General features: G+C 47.6%; 1 protein-coding gene across 4 annotated transcripts in view; it reads right to left on the bottom strand.

Annotated features, from left to right (window-relative positions):
* The window catches only part of LOC144158978 (acetylcholinesterase-1-like), a 48,778-nt gene that overhangs the window by 17,784 nt on the left and 14,784 nt on the right, over positions 1 to 16,210 (bottom strand). For 3 of the 4 annotated variants that reach the window (XM_077690199.1, XM_077690198.1, XM_077690201.1), the window contains 3 exons: positions 15,449 to 15,803; positions 12,512 to 12,795; positions 4,075 to 4,290 (listed from right to left, as the gene is read on the bottom strand). In XM_077690199.1, coding sequence (XP_077546325.1) covers positions 4,075 to 4,290; positions 12,512 to 12,795; positions 15,449 to 15,803 — 855 coding nt within the window. The remainder of the gene's footprint in view (positions 1 to 4,074; positions 4,291 to 12,511; positions 12,796 to 15,448; positions 15,804 to 16,210) is intronic. The other variant, XM_077690200.1, reaches the window with a different exon arrangement.

The raw sequence follows: 16,210 nt of genomic DNA, 5'->3' as shown, positions 1-16,210 counted from the left end.
TATGCGCACCTTGCTCATGTGCTAAGAGTTACAAAAATTAAAGGAAGCTCACATCAATGCATGGCATCTCAATTCTAGTACGCCAATGTGCTAAAGCCTGTGTCCTCCAGTGTTCACGTAAACAAGCACAGCTCCTCGTCATCCGCCCTCACGCCAAACCAAGGAATACATTCAAATACTCCCTGATGCCCAGGCCATCACTCCAAGCCCCAGCATCAAGATCCTGGGCCTACATCTTGAGGCTAACACCAAGGGTGACGTCTCCTTGCAACGCCTCAAAAACAGCATTAATCAAATCATACGCATGATCAGGCGAGTTGCCACCAAGAAGCGAGGCCTAAAGGAATCCGGTACCTTTCGATTAATTAAAGCTTTTGACATCTCGAGAGTCACTTACGTCAACCCCCTGTCTTCTTCTCGACAAGGGAGACATAGAGATGCTTTATATAATGATTAGAAAGGCGGTCGAGCAGGCCATTGGTCTTCTCATGAGTTCGTCCACACAGAGGCTGCTTAGCACGGGGCTTCACAACACGGTGGAAGAGCTGATAGAAGGCCATCTTTCTAACCAGAAGGTCCGACTCAGAACTGCGGTGGGTAACCGCATGCTTCACCAGATTGGTTGGGCAGCCCAGAATGTCACTCCGCTTGACGTACTCCCACACTCTTGGCGACTAAAACTAAAGATGCTCCCTTTGCTTAGAAATATGAACCCCTCACTTGACGAGGGTCACCGAAAAGCACGGGCTCAAGCGCTAAACACCATCCTCGGTGGGGATCATGCAGTTATCTACACATACGCCTCCAAACATCGAGGGCAGCAATACGCCATCATCGTGGCTACCTCCAGAACCAACCTCCTTGCGTGTACGTCGCTTTGGACCCAAGAAATGGCGGCAGCAGAAGAGGCAGCCATCACCTTGGCTCTCGCTCAACCAGGGGTTCGGAGGGTAGTCACCGATTCCCAACAAGCCTACTGGAATTACCAGTCGGGTTGGGTGTCCTGACCTGCACGGCGCGTGCTAAAAAACCACTCCCCAAACGGTTCCATTCAGCTCATCTGGACACCCCCTCACGCTTCAATGGAGGGCAACAAATACGCCCACCCAAAAAGCCTGCGCTTTTACCTCCCGTGCTATGGAGCTGCACGAGGACAGTCACCCGCTTGTCACGTTCAGGGAGATAACCCAGCATTATCGCCTTCTGAGACAGACCGTACCTTCGCCTTACCCTGACCTTTCCAGAGAACAACAAACTACCCTACGGCTCCTACAATCCGGGCTCCTTCCCACAGCCTACGAGTCTTCACATAATGTATCCGAATCGCTACGACGTTGAATGTAAATTTTGCTGAGAAGTAGGAACACTCCGCCCCGTAATCGGGGTGTGCGACTTTAGCCCTGAGCACCCTCCTCTCTTTCCGTCAACTACCCAACAAGAGCAATGGGAGATGCTGCTGTCCAGGCCCTCTCTACCTACCCAGCTTCAGCGGGTGGACAGAACACAGGCCGCGCGGACTGCATATGGGCCCCACAGAAGAAAGAATCACTCCCCAGGGCTGCACCACTCTGGGCCGTTCAGAAATCTGAACAAAAGTATTTCTTCCTCCTCTTCCTCCTTCTCTGCCGCAAATCTCGTCGCCTCCATCCGTGGCGCAGAGAAGGAGAAGTCAGATCGTCTAACAGCGGGTTGGAGCTTACTTTAATTTTATTAAAAAAAAGTTTCCACTCTTGTGCTACACCAATTCTCAACCAAACACCGTTCATGCATCATGCATTGATTTAACCTTACCAAGAATATCTCTTTGAAGTAATAAATGGTGTGGTTAAGTGCATTTCACTTCTCTCTGGTTTTGCTATTTGTAGAGTGATGTGAGTGAATTTAAGTGACGTCGCATGGGTAATCGTTATAGGTGCCATTTACAGCTTTGCTTTCCAACCATATTCACGGCGTGGATTGGCGCGATTTTTTTTCTATTATTAATATTATTGTGAATATTATAATTATTGCCAGTATTATTGTTATCGTTTTTATTATGAGCATATTTATGTCCACAGCTGGAGGAAGGCATCTCCCATACACTTAGGCTCAAAGGATGGGTCCGTAGGTTCATATCGTGTTGTTAAATCTATGTTAACTAAGTAGTGACTACATATATTATTTTATTGCGTTTCAATTGCGGGTTCTGCATTTTCTCTTCACGTGAATCAACGGAACATAGCAGAATGAATTTGTATCAATAAATATACAAACTAAGCAATGACCGTTTATGTTTATAATACAATCATAACTATAATTCCGCCACTTATAATTTATAATTTACACTACAGTTATATGCTTCGAGTTTCAGCTTTAAGTACAAGAACGATATTTAAAAAAAATGCAGTTACAGCTATAAGCCGATAAATATTTAGACAATGCAGGCATAACCTTTGCTAGTAATTGGTTAGAGGTTTTTAAATAAGGTTTTTACAAGCAATTTACTGCAGGGCTCGAGAAATACCGGAGGAATACACAGTGCGCGAAAGTATACATGCATGAATAATTGCTTTGCGATTCTGGTGTGTGATTGCTGCTTTTGTCTTCAGAAATGTATTTTGGATTACGAGGAAAGGTTGGTCGTTGCCACCGAAGATTATGATCGCACAAATAGAAAAACGTATCCGCGTCTCTTAATAATAAAGAGTGATTTTAATTTAACGTTTTCCTTTACGATTGGTGTTGTCAAAATTCGTCTTTGTAGCCAAAATCAATTTAAGAAAGAAAGATTCCCCATATACCAGATAACGCTTATTTCGGATACAGATGCTAGATTTCACTCAAAACTATGTGCGCCTGAGAGCAGCATTAAAATTAGTATTCATCATCACCTGAAAGCTAGTATTCATTTAAAGCTATTAAAGCTAGTATTCATTTTAACCCAAATATACAAATGTGCTTGTTGATGTTCCAGATCTCACGTTTGGCTGCAGTGTTCGAGAAGGCAGGAACTGGCTCATTTACCACCTCGACAGATCTACAGCAGCTACCGGCTCTGCCCTGCCCATTTCACCAGCAGAGAGTACGCGGACCTTCGACAAACAAGGCACTGGATAGATATGCACTGGCTGGATACCTAGTTATTATCATGCGGCCATGTGCCATACACGTTTGTTTGCCACTAAAAGCGCAAAATAACCAAGTTGTGTTTTTACTGTATGAATGGTAAATTTAGGCAATAAAAATTAAAACTCTACTCTTTATTCTTGTCTATATTTTGTGTACCAATAAACCAAAACAATCTTCTACTTAGAAAAAAGTGGTGCAAAAAAAGTGCACGCGCAAATCTTCATCAATCAGAGCAAAACAATTGCCCTTTTGATAATGTGGCGGGTTGCGCATCAGGAACAAGTTCGTACGCTGGCCATCTGAATATCTTCCACTTCCTCAATTTTACCCTGCATGTGCGTCCCAATTGAATTTGGCGCTAAATTGCCCCCCTCCCGCTCGGCTTTTCAGTCCTCATTAAGATGGCGTCTCCCAGTGCATGTCTGCAACGCGCCGCCATGTTTTTAGTACCGCCCCCAAACACCAGGGGTTTGTCTGGCGCTGCGAGCGAATTTCGCGTCCCATGCAAGGTATAGGAAGTTTCACTCCCCCTGGTTACACCGCGACGACTGCCGCCACGACGGAACGCCGTGTGGGGCTCTACTTCGGTCCAGCAAGGGAGCTACGACTACAAAGCGAGCTCCTAAAGTGTTTTGCACTTTATAATTGCCCAATTCGCCGTTAAAGCCGCTCTGGCGCTCACCGATGCACCCCTGCCCATTGAAAGCAATGGCGAGAAACGCGTCCGAAAAGGCCAGCAATGCCGAGTGACGTCACATCGTCCAACAAGCCTGCGCCCAGGCCGCCGCTCTGTGGACCGTGCATGCACTGCTTCAGCTATTTTTCGTAATATATAGAATATTCCTTTCAAGCTTGTGATAAATTCGTTGTCACTGATATTTGGGCAAAACGGTTTTTATGAACCAAACCTTATTTGGTCTTTGTGACCGGTTAGATAGTTGTACGAATGAATCTGGCCTCTATTACCTGGTTGGTGTCGACGCCAGCAATGACCTCAGGTATTTGAAGAGTCGGTCCCATTGAAAACTGTTGTAGATCAGCCAAGCTAGGTCCAAAGGGAAACTTCAGCTTTGCAGCCTTTCGCAGCAGCACCTCCAGAGAAGAGTTCCTTAAGCAACGCAGGAAAGGTGTGCCGATGCAGTTGATAGCATTGACCAGGGACGTTTTAGGTTCCAGCTTGCCCTGAGTAGACAAATTGGCAGTGTGAGATACAAAATTATATTGCGCCTTGAAGCCGAAAAAAAATCTCCACTCCGTAGATGGTGGCGAGGGTGCGGAGTACGACGACTCGAAACGACATCTATGTTGCACCCCGAGTGACATACGATTTGCGCCCCGACCATCATTTGATTTGAGCACCTTGATTCTCTATAATGGAACTGCAATTCGCGGCTCAAGTCGAATTTAGCTTGATTTTCGCTTGATGGTGGTGTGCGCACGGATGGACGCGAACGGACATTGGGAGGTCCTAAGCTACTCCGCACCGTTGCAAGCGTTGGAGTAAGCCGGTTGACTTTCGGGTACTAACTCACGGTCGTAGCCCAATGGGTAAGACGACTGACACTAACTCTTTCTGGTCTACCAGACGCACTCGAATCTTGCCGGTGTGTGTGTGCGTGATTTTTTGCGATTTTAAATGCTATGCGCACGGACGCGAACGGACATTGTGCGGTGCTAAGGCACTCCGCACCTAAAATAAGTGTGTGGTAATACACAAAACACCGTTAGTATCGTTACAAAGGCTTCGACGGCGGTCTTCCAACCGGAGAGAGATAAAATGGGAAGCGATCGTGGCTACATGGGCTTTCTCGTCATCTCTGGGGCCTCAAATAAATAAATCCTCGTAGTGTCGCGCAGGGAGAGACACAAGCTTTATAACATACGGTCTCTCTTATTTGACTGTCCAGAGCAGTTTTGTGCAGCTTTTGGGCAGTCCAAAGCTGCACTGGTGACACATTCTAGGGTATAAAAATTCAGCCGCCATCGCAATTGAGATGCGAAGACTGGGAATCAGTGGAGCTGGTGGGCTTCACTGAATTTAACTCGGCATTTCTTAGGTCTGCCTGCTTCTTAAGAGAATAATGGTTTTAGACTGAAGCTTCCTCCATGCAAATTGAGTTACGTCAAAGCCCACAATCCGCCCTAATAAACTTTTCAATCTGCTAAAGTCCGAAGCCAAAGTAAATTCGAAAGCCAACGCCTGCGCTACGATCACAAAGTAAAGGCTGACCACCCGGAGTGCGATGGTAGGGCGTTACCGGATAGATGCCGGCTTCATAATACGAGGGAACCATGTTCGATTCCGACCACGGGATGCGTTCTTGTTTTAAGTGCGAATGCACTTTATAAGCGACCCCAAACCTTCCACCGCCGGCGGCGGCGGCGGCGGCGTCCGCAGTCCTCCTCTCCCTAGCAACGGCGTGGAGCGGAGAGGAGCGTCGGTAGCAAAGGCGCGGTGACGTCACTTCACCACGTGACCGCGCTCGCTCCGCCTCCTCGCTGTGGCTGCGCGGGTGGGCGCCGCTCCCCGCACCGCTCCTCGCGCCGTGACGTCATGGTATGACGTCAGAGCGCGCCTCTCTCTCCACCGTGACGTCACACTCTCGCCTCTCCCCCTCGCTCGGCTGCAGCTGCCGTGCGCCGCTGTCCCTCTCCCCTTGCGCTCGCCTCCTCTCTCAGCCACCTGGCTCGGCGCGCTCGGCGCGGCGTACCCCCCTATATATGCAGCGATAAACTGCCAGACCTCCGTGGGTCGGCTCGCGCGCGCTCACGGGCGAATGCCAACGGATTTTAACTTTACTCCCCCTCATAGCATCACCCCGTGCATTCGCACTTAACCATGTTCACCCTCGGGGAAATGCTTGGGAATTTTTCCAATGGCCGGGTCATGTTATTGCTTCCCGCCGCTAATAACATAGCACCCGTCTGCACTTGGGGTCGCCCAGTGGTTGGGTTGACGGTTTCGCGGCGTAAACGTCGAGGGAATCCTATTGGTTTCCCTGGCTGGGGAGGTCCTGGGAATCACACCGGATGCGATTCTGGGACCTCGCGAACCCCGTTTTTTTTTATGCGCGCACTCCCGACACCTGCCCTTGGGCCTCTTGCGTCCTCGCCATTCACTCTCACATTTGTTGGCCCAGCAATTTCCCCCTCACCACTTGGCCGTGCGGAAAATCCTCTCAACAATCCGTAGAAACCGAAGAAAGTTTGACCAACTCGACTGTTAAAAAATCATGCTCTCCGCCGTCTAACCACGACGGCAGTTGAACGCGAAGCTTCCCTATGACTCATTCTTCGGTTGTCGTATAAGTTTGGACTGAATTTAGAGATGGTCGAAATTCAGTCCAAACTGATAACACAATCCAGACTCATACACTTCATGCGCCTCCGCTGGCCATCATAATTGGTTTGTCAATCCTATCATGCAAAGTCCGCTTTGCTGTACTGCGTTTTGACTACGGGACCGTCGCCACCAGTGAGGCAGAGAATGCGACGCTTTAAACACACCTGTAGTTACGTAGTGATTGCGACAACACCCGCTTTCAGGAACCTGGCATGTCTACTTTTTTCGTTAGCGAGTTTAGCTGACGGTTTCTCACGGTCCGCTCCGCTCCGATACAAGCGCGAGCGCCACTGCGCAGGCGTGTCCCACTTGGCCGACAAAAGCATTGGCTCTGGACAGTCCGCTCCGACACCGGAGCGGACTGTCGAAAACGATCAGCAAAAACTCTCTATTGTCGTTTACCTTTTTGGAGATTTTCGTTTCGGGGTTACTACGGTCTAGTACGGCTTTTTTATGTACCGCTAGCATTACTCGTGAAGTTGAGTACTTAGGCGGGGTGAAATAGCTGTGAAATAGTTGGCACGGTTCTGGAAAGGAAACCTCGACTTTCTGCGTACGCGGTGAGTACTAAAAAACGTGGACAGAGGTGAAGAGAAAATATTATCTCTAATGTAACGTCTCAGTTGCCGGCGTAAGATTAAAAAAATCACGCCATATCCACGGAATGAATGATGATAAGTGGGGCGAAGCTCGAGAGGGGGAGATCATCGGTAACCGTAACTCTCCTGTGAAAGTTCGCCCATTACATCATTAAGAAAGACGTAAGACTGTGTGCGTACATTGTACAAATCAGCCTTTATTTTCGGAGTCAATGCTCCCAGGCCCAGACATGGTGAAAGACCCCGCGCCATCGAGGACTACCCCGCACCTCCACCACGATTTGTCACGTAGGATGGGACACAACCGTAAAGATAGAATTTTTATTTAGGGCGAACTTGTGCCCGAACAAGACGAGAGGAAACGAGCAAAGGTCCTTGCGTCTCGTTCGATCTCCGAGAACGACTGCCTGCGTTCGCGGCGTGATCTCTTGCGTGATCTTCCCCTCGCAGTGCACGTGCGCTCGCGCCTCCGTTGGCGAACACAGACAAGCTCGCGCTCCCGGTGCCGAGTTTGCGCTGCCGGTTGCAGCCGGTTCTTGCGCGTGCAACGCGACCCACTTTATGACATCTCCGAAAGCATGCGGCGGTCACGTACCACGAGACACAAGGGATGGACAGACCCATGGCTTTAGAAGCTTCGCCCCTAAAACTAGTTTTGCTTTGCCCTAAACGTACCGGGGCGCTTCCCGTTCGTGTTGCGGTTTCACATTTTCACAGGCTAGATAATCGTTCTTTCGTTAACAGCAAAGCCGTTTAGCAAATCGTAATTTTTAGAGTCTGCAGTTAAAAAATACCACGAAATTTCTGAGCGCGCGCATGTGAGCGCGGCCCTCGAGGAGACCGCCCGCAGTTAGCAGAACTAAGAAAGTGCCTAGCGCTCGTGTGTGCGCGCCTCGCGACGACCGCGCAGCCCACCCCGGCACACGTATTTCAAGATAGGCATATCCACTTAGGAAGATTCGCAAACACTGGCAGAAGAAACTCCAGCGTTCGCCGTAATCGTCGTCGGAACAGTTCGTCGCAACGACAAAAACGCCTCATAGCGTATGCCCCCACAAAAGTGATGTCCGATTATCATCACTTCGAAAAAAATAGTAACAATGGTGGAGCAAATGTCGTTGCACCTATAAAGAACAACTAATTTGCTGCCATCATAGACTGAAATCTTCGTGATGGTCGTTAAGGTTGCGGACAGCTTCGCTACCTTCAGATCTTACGGCTAGTATAAGGTTTTCATTTTTTATGCAGTGTTTTGGGGCGATAATGACAGTAAATGCCAATGTAGCTGGAAGCTCGGTGGTACGTTCTATATAGCGTGAGGACTGCCGTTGACAGACTCTCTTCTCGTGATGCTTACGTGTAACTGCCGCACCGCGCCCGCTAAGTCTGCCCTAGCCAGCCCATACACCTTAATGACTTTTCCCTAGCGTGACCATTCGGCATAATCCGACAACCACCAGTTCAAATTACCAATCTCCTCCAAAGCCCCCGACCTCTGCCAGCGCCCTAGAGTTGTATACTAAGATCCACTGGAGAGACGTATGGCGGTATGTCCAGGCCAACAAGGCATTACCGAGAGTGCCCCATGTACCCCAGAGAAACGTTCCATCTTTAGTTGGCGTTGCTCATGAACACACTAGTGGTTGTCTGTGGGTACAAGAAACCGGAATACAATTGTTGCAGCGAAAGCTTTTTTTAGTGGTGCCGATGATGTCATGTAAAAAACTAATGGATTTACCCACAGACCGGTTGGTCGACCAAAAATCTCCGATACGATCTCTGGACACGCGGCGCGTGCGTGAAACCTAGCTTCCATTGTGCGAACACGGTTGCTTCAAAATCGCGAAAAGCAACAATTCCAGCTAACACAATACACGCATCAATAAGTAAGCAGGAGTGCAATAGTTAACCCTGATTGCGTAAATTACGCGTCGATTGATATTTAAATCGCTCATAGATGCCTTTGCCTAGTGCGCGAAAAATCTTCGTATGTGTTCGTTCTTTGCGATTTCGGTGTTTGAGGGATTACCGATGGATTGGACGGACTTTCAGCGAAGGTTTGATAAACTTTTAGCGAAGGGTTTGACGCACTCTAGGTACAGTTCTGGTGAGATAAAATCCTTGCGTTTGTCTCAACTTTCCTAAGCAAGAGATGGCAAAGTTTTCGTAGAATATTTAACCTATTTCGTCGATATAAGAGTGTATCCTCAACAGATTTAACATTTCTTCATATCACCGGGAGACAAGAACGAATAAAAATGTTATGTAATTTGTTGTTTTTGTCTCCATGAGCAGCAAGAAGCCGTGTAACCAAGACAAGATAAAGAGGAACACTTCAAGGTGCCATGTTGGCGACCTTGAGGGCGCACGATTGAAGGCGCACATTTCTCTCTCGTATATATTCGTATGAAACTCTGTCTTTGCACTACTCTCAACCGTATAGAATCAACACTATTGTGTTGCACGAACAGTACGCCTAAACGCATTTATCCAAACGACGTGCCTCGACGGGGGACATCGAGAGGTGGGAGGTGGGGCCCAGTGGAACAATGGCACATACAGTCAAACCTGGATGTAACAAATATGTATGTAACGAATTCCTTTATTTAACGAAGTTTTTCAATTCCTCATTGCCACCCCCATTCAACCACATGTGTTGGTGACCTGTATGTAACGGAACGTCGCGGTGGCTAACCTTGATGTAACGAAGTCGGCCGGCTTAGCACGCATTGTTTTTTGCACTTTTCTCTCAAAAATAGGCCTGAGAAATGTACTGATTTACCGTGTACTAGCACTACCGTAATCAGCTAGGAGCGACGAATACGTCGGTGATCGTCCAAACACGAAACGTCATGATGGTGATGATGACGGCGAAGATGGTGATGATGAACGAAGGGGGCTAGCACCTTGCCGTGAATAACGTAGCCGTCACTTGTGGTTTCAGTTTTGTAGCGTGACCCCCACACCAGCTATCAAGGGAAACACGCCTTCACGGCTTGTTTATTTTTATTTATTTTTTGTGCCCACACTGCAAACTACTATGCGTTTTCACGTGGGAGTTCGGTTTAGGTTCCAGACTTAAGGGTGGAGGTGCTAGGACGTTTCGTCTGCGTGTAGTCGAGCGTCTCCACTTGTATCTGTGGTACGTGGTATCTGTTCGTCGGTAATGAGTGCTGCTGCGAGAAAACGAAAAGTTGTCTTTTCGAGAAACGCGCAAAATTTGAAATGCCGCCTGCGTTGGCGAGAAAGAAGGATGTAGCCGCCTGGTATAGCATCCCAGCTAGCACCTTCTCAACAATCCTGAGTGCGGTAACCAGCACCGAGTTCGAAAAAAGGCACACTTTCAGCATAAGTCTGGTTCTTGTAACGTGTTAAGGCGCTTAAAAGACTCAAAAGGCAAAACTGATACCTAAGTTACGTTTGTTAATAGAGGGGTAAGTGTGCTTGCTTCTTTGGAGCGCCGTGTAATGCGTAAGCTTGTGCGGGAGTAGTAGTCGCAGCTCACGCAGTTTTTCGCTGTAAAATAAGTCCATGAAGGGTGCGTTCACCTCCACTGATGTCTAGCATATTGTATTCGTTTCTGCTTCATTCCCGCGAGCCTCAGCTCGAAAATTGCATGTAACGAAAACCTCGATGTAACGAAAAATTGCGATTTTTTGTCAGCTTCGTTACATCCAGGTTTAACTGTATTTCGTCCCGCGAAGCTCGTCCGTTGCACCGAAGAGCGTCTAAAGGGAAGCGCGACAACAACGAGGAACTTTATACAAACATTGCCTTGGTTTGTAAAAGTCCCCATGTATAGTTCTAGATTTGGTAACTGAACGGCCCCTATGTACCTCCCACAGTCATTCTCGAAAACAGGCCATCTGAGAGCAAGACCCTGAATAACCCAATAGAAAGATGTGATGAGCACAGAGTCCATTATCATTAAGCAGCCTGTTTCCTTTTGGGGTCACCGTAGGGTTACGTCTCGCGACAGGTGGGGCAAGGCGCAGTGCCGCACCCACGGTGGGTGTTTTGGGGGCTGTAACTCCCCCCCCCCCCAGATGTCCGTCGACCCAACCCCCTCCGCACGCTTCTCCCACCGAACCGAAGTTCACTGAGCGCAGTGTGTAGTCTCGGAAGCTTTTATTATTGGACATTCGCAGTTAAATCTCGAATAAGAATATTGTATGACCAGCATTAAAAAAAACTAGAGCACGAGCTTTTAGGATTGTGCTTTTCAGAGAGTGCGGACCAACTTGCGTATAACTTGAAGTAGTTCAAGAAAAAGAATGAGAGAAAATTTTAGTGACCCAAAAAGTGTCCCTGCAGAGGAAAGTTCTGAATGCTTAAGAATCCCTGTGGGTTTTAAATGATTCCGTAGCCCCCCTCCCCCCTACGGCATGCCTCATAGCCCACGCTAAACCGCAACGAGTCGCAGAATTTTGTAGGGGCAGATTATACCACTTTCTTAACTTCTGTGCGGAACTTCCATCACCAGATTTGAATCATTCGTCGCCTTCTAGAAAAAAAAGACGCTACAATTTCCCGTAGGTTGGGACTCAGTATTGTCGACCTTGCCTTTTGGCCTCAAATCCAATCCAACAAGATCAGATCGAAGTTGTTTTATTTCATTTGAAAGCTTAAACAACTGTTTTTCCTTCAATACTAAGCACTGTACGAGCCCTCCCTCTTTCGTTGAATAAAAAAAGGTTCGGTTTTACTTTATATATATCGCCTGAGTTTGTGACATTATAGTGTGGAAGACAGCAGCGCTTCGTGCGCAGTTACAAAAACCTGTGATCACGGATAACAATGATGTTTTGTTGTATAGGCTTTCAGAAATATGTGTTAATTTGACTGTTCAGTGCAAATTGTGCCAGCCTATACGAACGTGCTTTACTCTTGGCTTGACTTCACCAGTGAAGAAAGCATTAATGTATTTCCTCCCCAACCTCATCTCCCGTCATCCCTTTTTTACAATTCTAGTTCCAAACTTGGTTCCGGGGCTTCAGGCAATGGCAAAAGGCTTCGCGTATCTTCTTTTTTTATATGAAGGTGCATCCATTATTATATTCCTTCTGCAGTTGAATTGTATAGGTTATGGCGGCTGATTTAATGCATAATTTTTTCGCGTAAAAAATAACAAAATATCGGCGGCTCTTTACAGTTTTATATATTTGATTCTTCGTGGTTATTTATTTTTATTTTTGTATTACTTACATTTGTCGTTATATTTGTTCTTTTACATTTTTACATTTATATATTACATATTTTATATTTGTTGTGAAAATTTCAAACCTCCCCTAGACAAAACTCCTTGGTGCGCTAATGAATCTCGAATGAACGTGTAACATTGGAGGGCACTGGAAAATGCGAACCCATGGAAGTTCGCCAAGGTAACGTTACTTCTTTGGAAATGCAAGACCCGTAAATGTCGAAGAAATCCAGCCAAGACTACAGGAAATCCTGAGCGCACCGTGTTGAAAGGCCACAAGGCGCCAGGCACAGGACCCTCCAAGATGGCTCGGCTGCAGCTGATGTTGAGGCTCGTAACCGCCTCGGTCAGCATGTACGCGCCCGAACCGTGGCCCACGAGCACGACCCCGTCCGGGCAGGCACCGAAGGCAGCCGCGTTGGCGACCGCCCACTTCACGGCCTCCTTAGCGTCTTCCTTTGCCACGTTCTTCACGATGCCGTTGGCCATGTGCAGGAACCCGAGCACACCGAGTCGCACGTTGGGAGACATCACCACCACGCTGGCTGTTTTGATTTCACGGAAATGCGGAACCGTAAAAAACTGTTCATAGTATCCTCCTTCTTCAATGCAAATGTCGACGAAGGAAGACGTGTGACCATGCCGTGTACTTTATCCTTCTCTGCTCTAACTCATGAAGCTCTTCCCTCCCCTCCCACTCTTCTCGTGATGAATACGGTGAAAGGTTTGTGGAATGCACTTTTATTTCACGCCTTCGTACTGTTTCGCCGGAAATCTGTTCGGACAGCACCGTGGAGAATAAAAAAAGCTTAGGAGAGGCCATGGTGCCACCGGTGCATTGAGAGAAGCGTGGAGGAAGTCGCGTGGTTCTACCACGCTTATCACAGGTCACTGGCCACCGCATCCCAGCAACGGCACCCAATGCCGGCCCACCGAGGCAAAACGGAACTGCGCGCCCCAGCCTGTAGCCAATGGTTCGTTGGCGAACACGAAGTGTACGACAGGGGACCCAGTGAAACCGCAATGGCGGCAGGTGCACGAAAATACATGCACTAAAGGGCGACCTGCGAAAATGTCGAAGCGCCTTTACCATGGAGGAAAGAAAGCTTAGGAGAGGACCTTCCGTGACGTTTGGTAAAGCCACCTTGCTATTCTAGGAGGAGTCCATTTTTCGGTGCTAGTTTGCACGCTTGCGCTACCGCAGCCGCCTTCACTGGCTCCCCTGCCGTCGACTTCGTCTCCACCTGCCGACCATTGGCTACCAGCTGTGGCGCGCTGTGCCGCAGGGCCATACGGCCATCGGCGCCGTTGTTAGGACGCAGTTGGCAGTAGCCTGCGATGAGCGTGAAGAAACCACGTGACCTCAACAACGCTTCTCACAGTATAATTCAGTCTTCAGAGTAATCATGCCCACTTGCATTACGTTTAATTCGTCAGACTTTTAACCAATCTAAAACTTCCATTTTAACCCTCATATCTTAATTTCTACTTAAAAGATATTATAAGACAGTGGCTTGCCACCCAACGCAGTATCATCGCCGGGAGGCCGTCTGTCAGAGTCTTGGCGTTAGTAGGAAGGTTTTGCCCACACCTACGGGTGTACAGCCCACGTTTCTCCTAAGAGATTATGGGTGTTCATTATGAGGGCTTTCTAGTTCCTTTAGTAGGTGCCTTCCATATGCGTGCACGCATGCCTGCTGTAACGGAGCGTGTGTCTAAATATTTTCCTAATGTGCCCGAATGCAATGTATTCACGGCGAGTACTCCCTGTGGAACAATTTCTGTTTTAACAAGCTATGCACCTTTGCCAGGCTAACGTCACCGGTACCATTAAAGACTATTCTTGGTATATCTATTTTGTGCTTTGTAAACGAGAAATAACACAAAGAGTGGTTCTGGTATATCAAACACGGGCAAACGGGTATCGCCGCTGACATTTGCAATAGGTTACAGGAATCCAAACCAAAAGACGCCATTGTGAATATATGAACAGTGTGCAAGAATGAGCTCAATAAAACAACAAGCAAATCTCGCCGTGGAAAAAATCCCAGAAGGTCCTTGAGATGCACGTAAACGATTGAAAGTAATGAAGGAATACTGCACGAAACGCGAGGACGAAGTCAGCAGGGCGACTGGAAGAGCGCAACACATACTTCCAACCGCTATTAGCCGCAAGCCAATCAACAGCCGCGCTACTGCTTTCGGCGAATGCAGAACGACATGTCAAACACTACAAAGGAAACAAGTCCATAAAGTGGAGCAAAAAAAACAGTAGGAACCAGAAAACACAGTCAGTGTAGAAACTTTTGGAAACGCAATCTCTACTTTGTTCACTCCGTTCGTGTTCCCACCACTGTTATCATTTTATGATTCTATACCTTTCTGGCATTGGTTTTATTCATTTGTCCAAAGAATGGCAGGTGTTGATTTTATACGATTTGTTTCATTTCTGTATTGAATCTATTTTATGGTGTGTACTGTTATGTTTACCCCGTTTAATCAAATTGCCTTGTTTGTTGTGATTGCCCTTTGATCTTCGGTACGCCGAAACAAGTGGTGGGGCTGTTGATTGGCTTGCGGGTGACAATGGCAGGGAGTATATATGGGTGTTTTCATTTCATGCAAAAGTAGAAATTGCAAAATGCGCTCATCTCTAAACCTCTTATCTTCGTCCTGTTCTCACGCAGTGTAATTCCGTCGTCTGTCATGAACCAACTCACTAACCACCAAGTAATATTAGGGGAGGGTAAATTAGTAAATTTTCAAACAGCGAGCTTCCTTTCAGGCTATAAGTTGTTTACAACCGGCTGTTGATAAGCCCCTCTCTACACGCATCTCTACGTGCTGCGAAAGCTCCACAACACTACACGACCCTAGCATGCCTATTCCCTGCAGCAAGCCAATTTATTATCCGTTGGGTAACTACGTCCGTGCGCTAAATCAGCTGTACAAACAAGATTGCAGTTCATCAGTTATTTCTCTTTGTAACCTTGCTTCCAAAATGTGTTCAATCAAGTTGATGTAGCATTGTTTTGAACCCTTTATTATATCGAAACAAACGTGAAAAAAATTTGAAGTTTTAACGCCAACGAGATGTGGCAATGTTAACGTGTTAGTCCAGAATTTGTTGCAAGGAATATCGCGACATTTGTCTACAATCCACCGCCATCAATAACCTGTAGCTTAGGGTGGTGTTACCTTTCGCTGCCAGCTCGGCCCAGTCGGGGTCGTTGTTGGATCCCCTCTGGAACCAGTAGCTGACGGACGCCAACACTAGGGTTCTGTTTACCCCGGCTCCAGACCTCCATTTTGGTGCCCACACGTTCATGTGAAGGCAGTCTTCACTGCCTACCACTGTGCGGTTCACCAACTGAGGGCACGGAGGGCGTGGCTCCTGAGCCATGGTGCGCTGTTTTTCGGTAATCAGGCGGGGCGCACGGAAGCGGTTCTTGCCCGCCGTGCTTTCGGCGTATGGTATGCCCAGCCAGCGGTACACGTCGAAGCCATCCAGCGAGACCTTCTTGCCGATGAACTCACCAGATGTGGTGGACACCTGAAGCAGGGGCAACCCAGAAGCATGTACTGCTTACACAAGCAAAGCGGCGTCCTCGCCACGCGCGAGTGTAAGACACATTCCGGAACGTACATACTGCATTCGTTTACATACTTAAAGGAGCCATGAAGAGAAATGTAAGTTTTTTTCGTGTTTTAAGCACTAAGAAATGTAAAGATTTCGTGTTTTAAGCACCTTTCCGGATACAAACGATGCTTTATTCACTGAGAAAATCAATTTAAGTTAAAATTTTGATTTTCCCGGTAAATCGTTTGTTTTCGAGGTCTGCAATGACATCACACTAACCGACCGCTGTGCAGCCTAGAATACCTTTTTTCACGCGTCCGCCGTACAGAGTAGAGATAGGTATGCGCTGGCCCCGCCATTTTGGGTCGCTCGCTCGCCGT

Source organism: Haemaphysalis longicornis, unplaced genomic scaffold (assembly GCF_048455015.1).
Source record: "Haemaphysalis longicornis isolate Haplotype H1 unplaced genomic scaffold, Haemaphysalis longicornis Haplotype H1 scaffold_10, whole genome shotgun sequence".
Classification (NCBI taxonomy): Eukaryota; Metazoa; Arthropoda; class Arachnida; order Ixodida; family Ixodidae; genus Haemaphysalis; species Haemaphysalis longicornis.
This window is presented reverse-complemented; position numbering and strand designations above follow the sequence as displayed.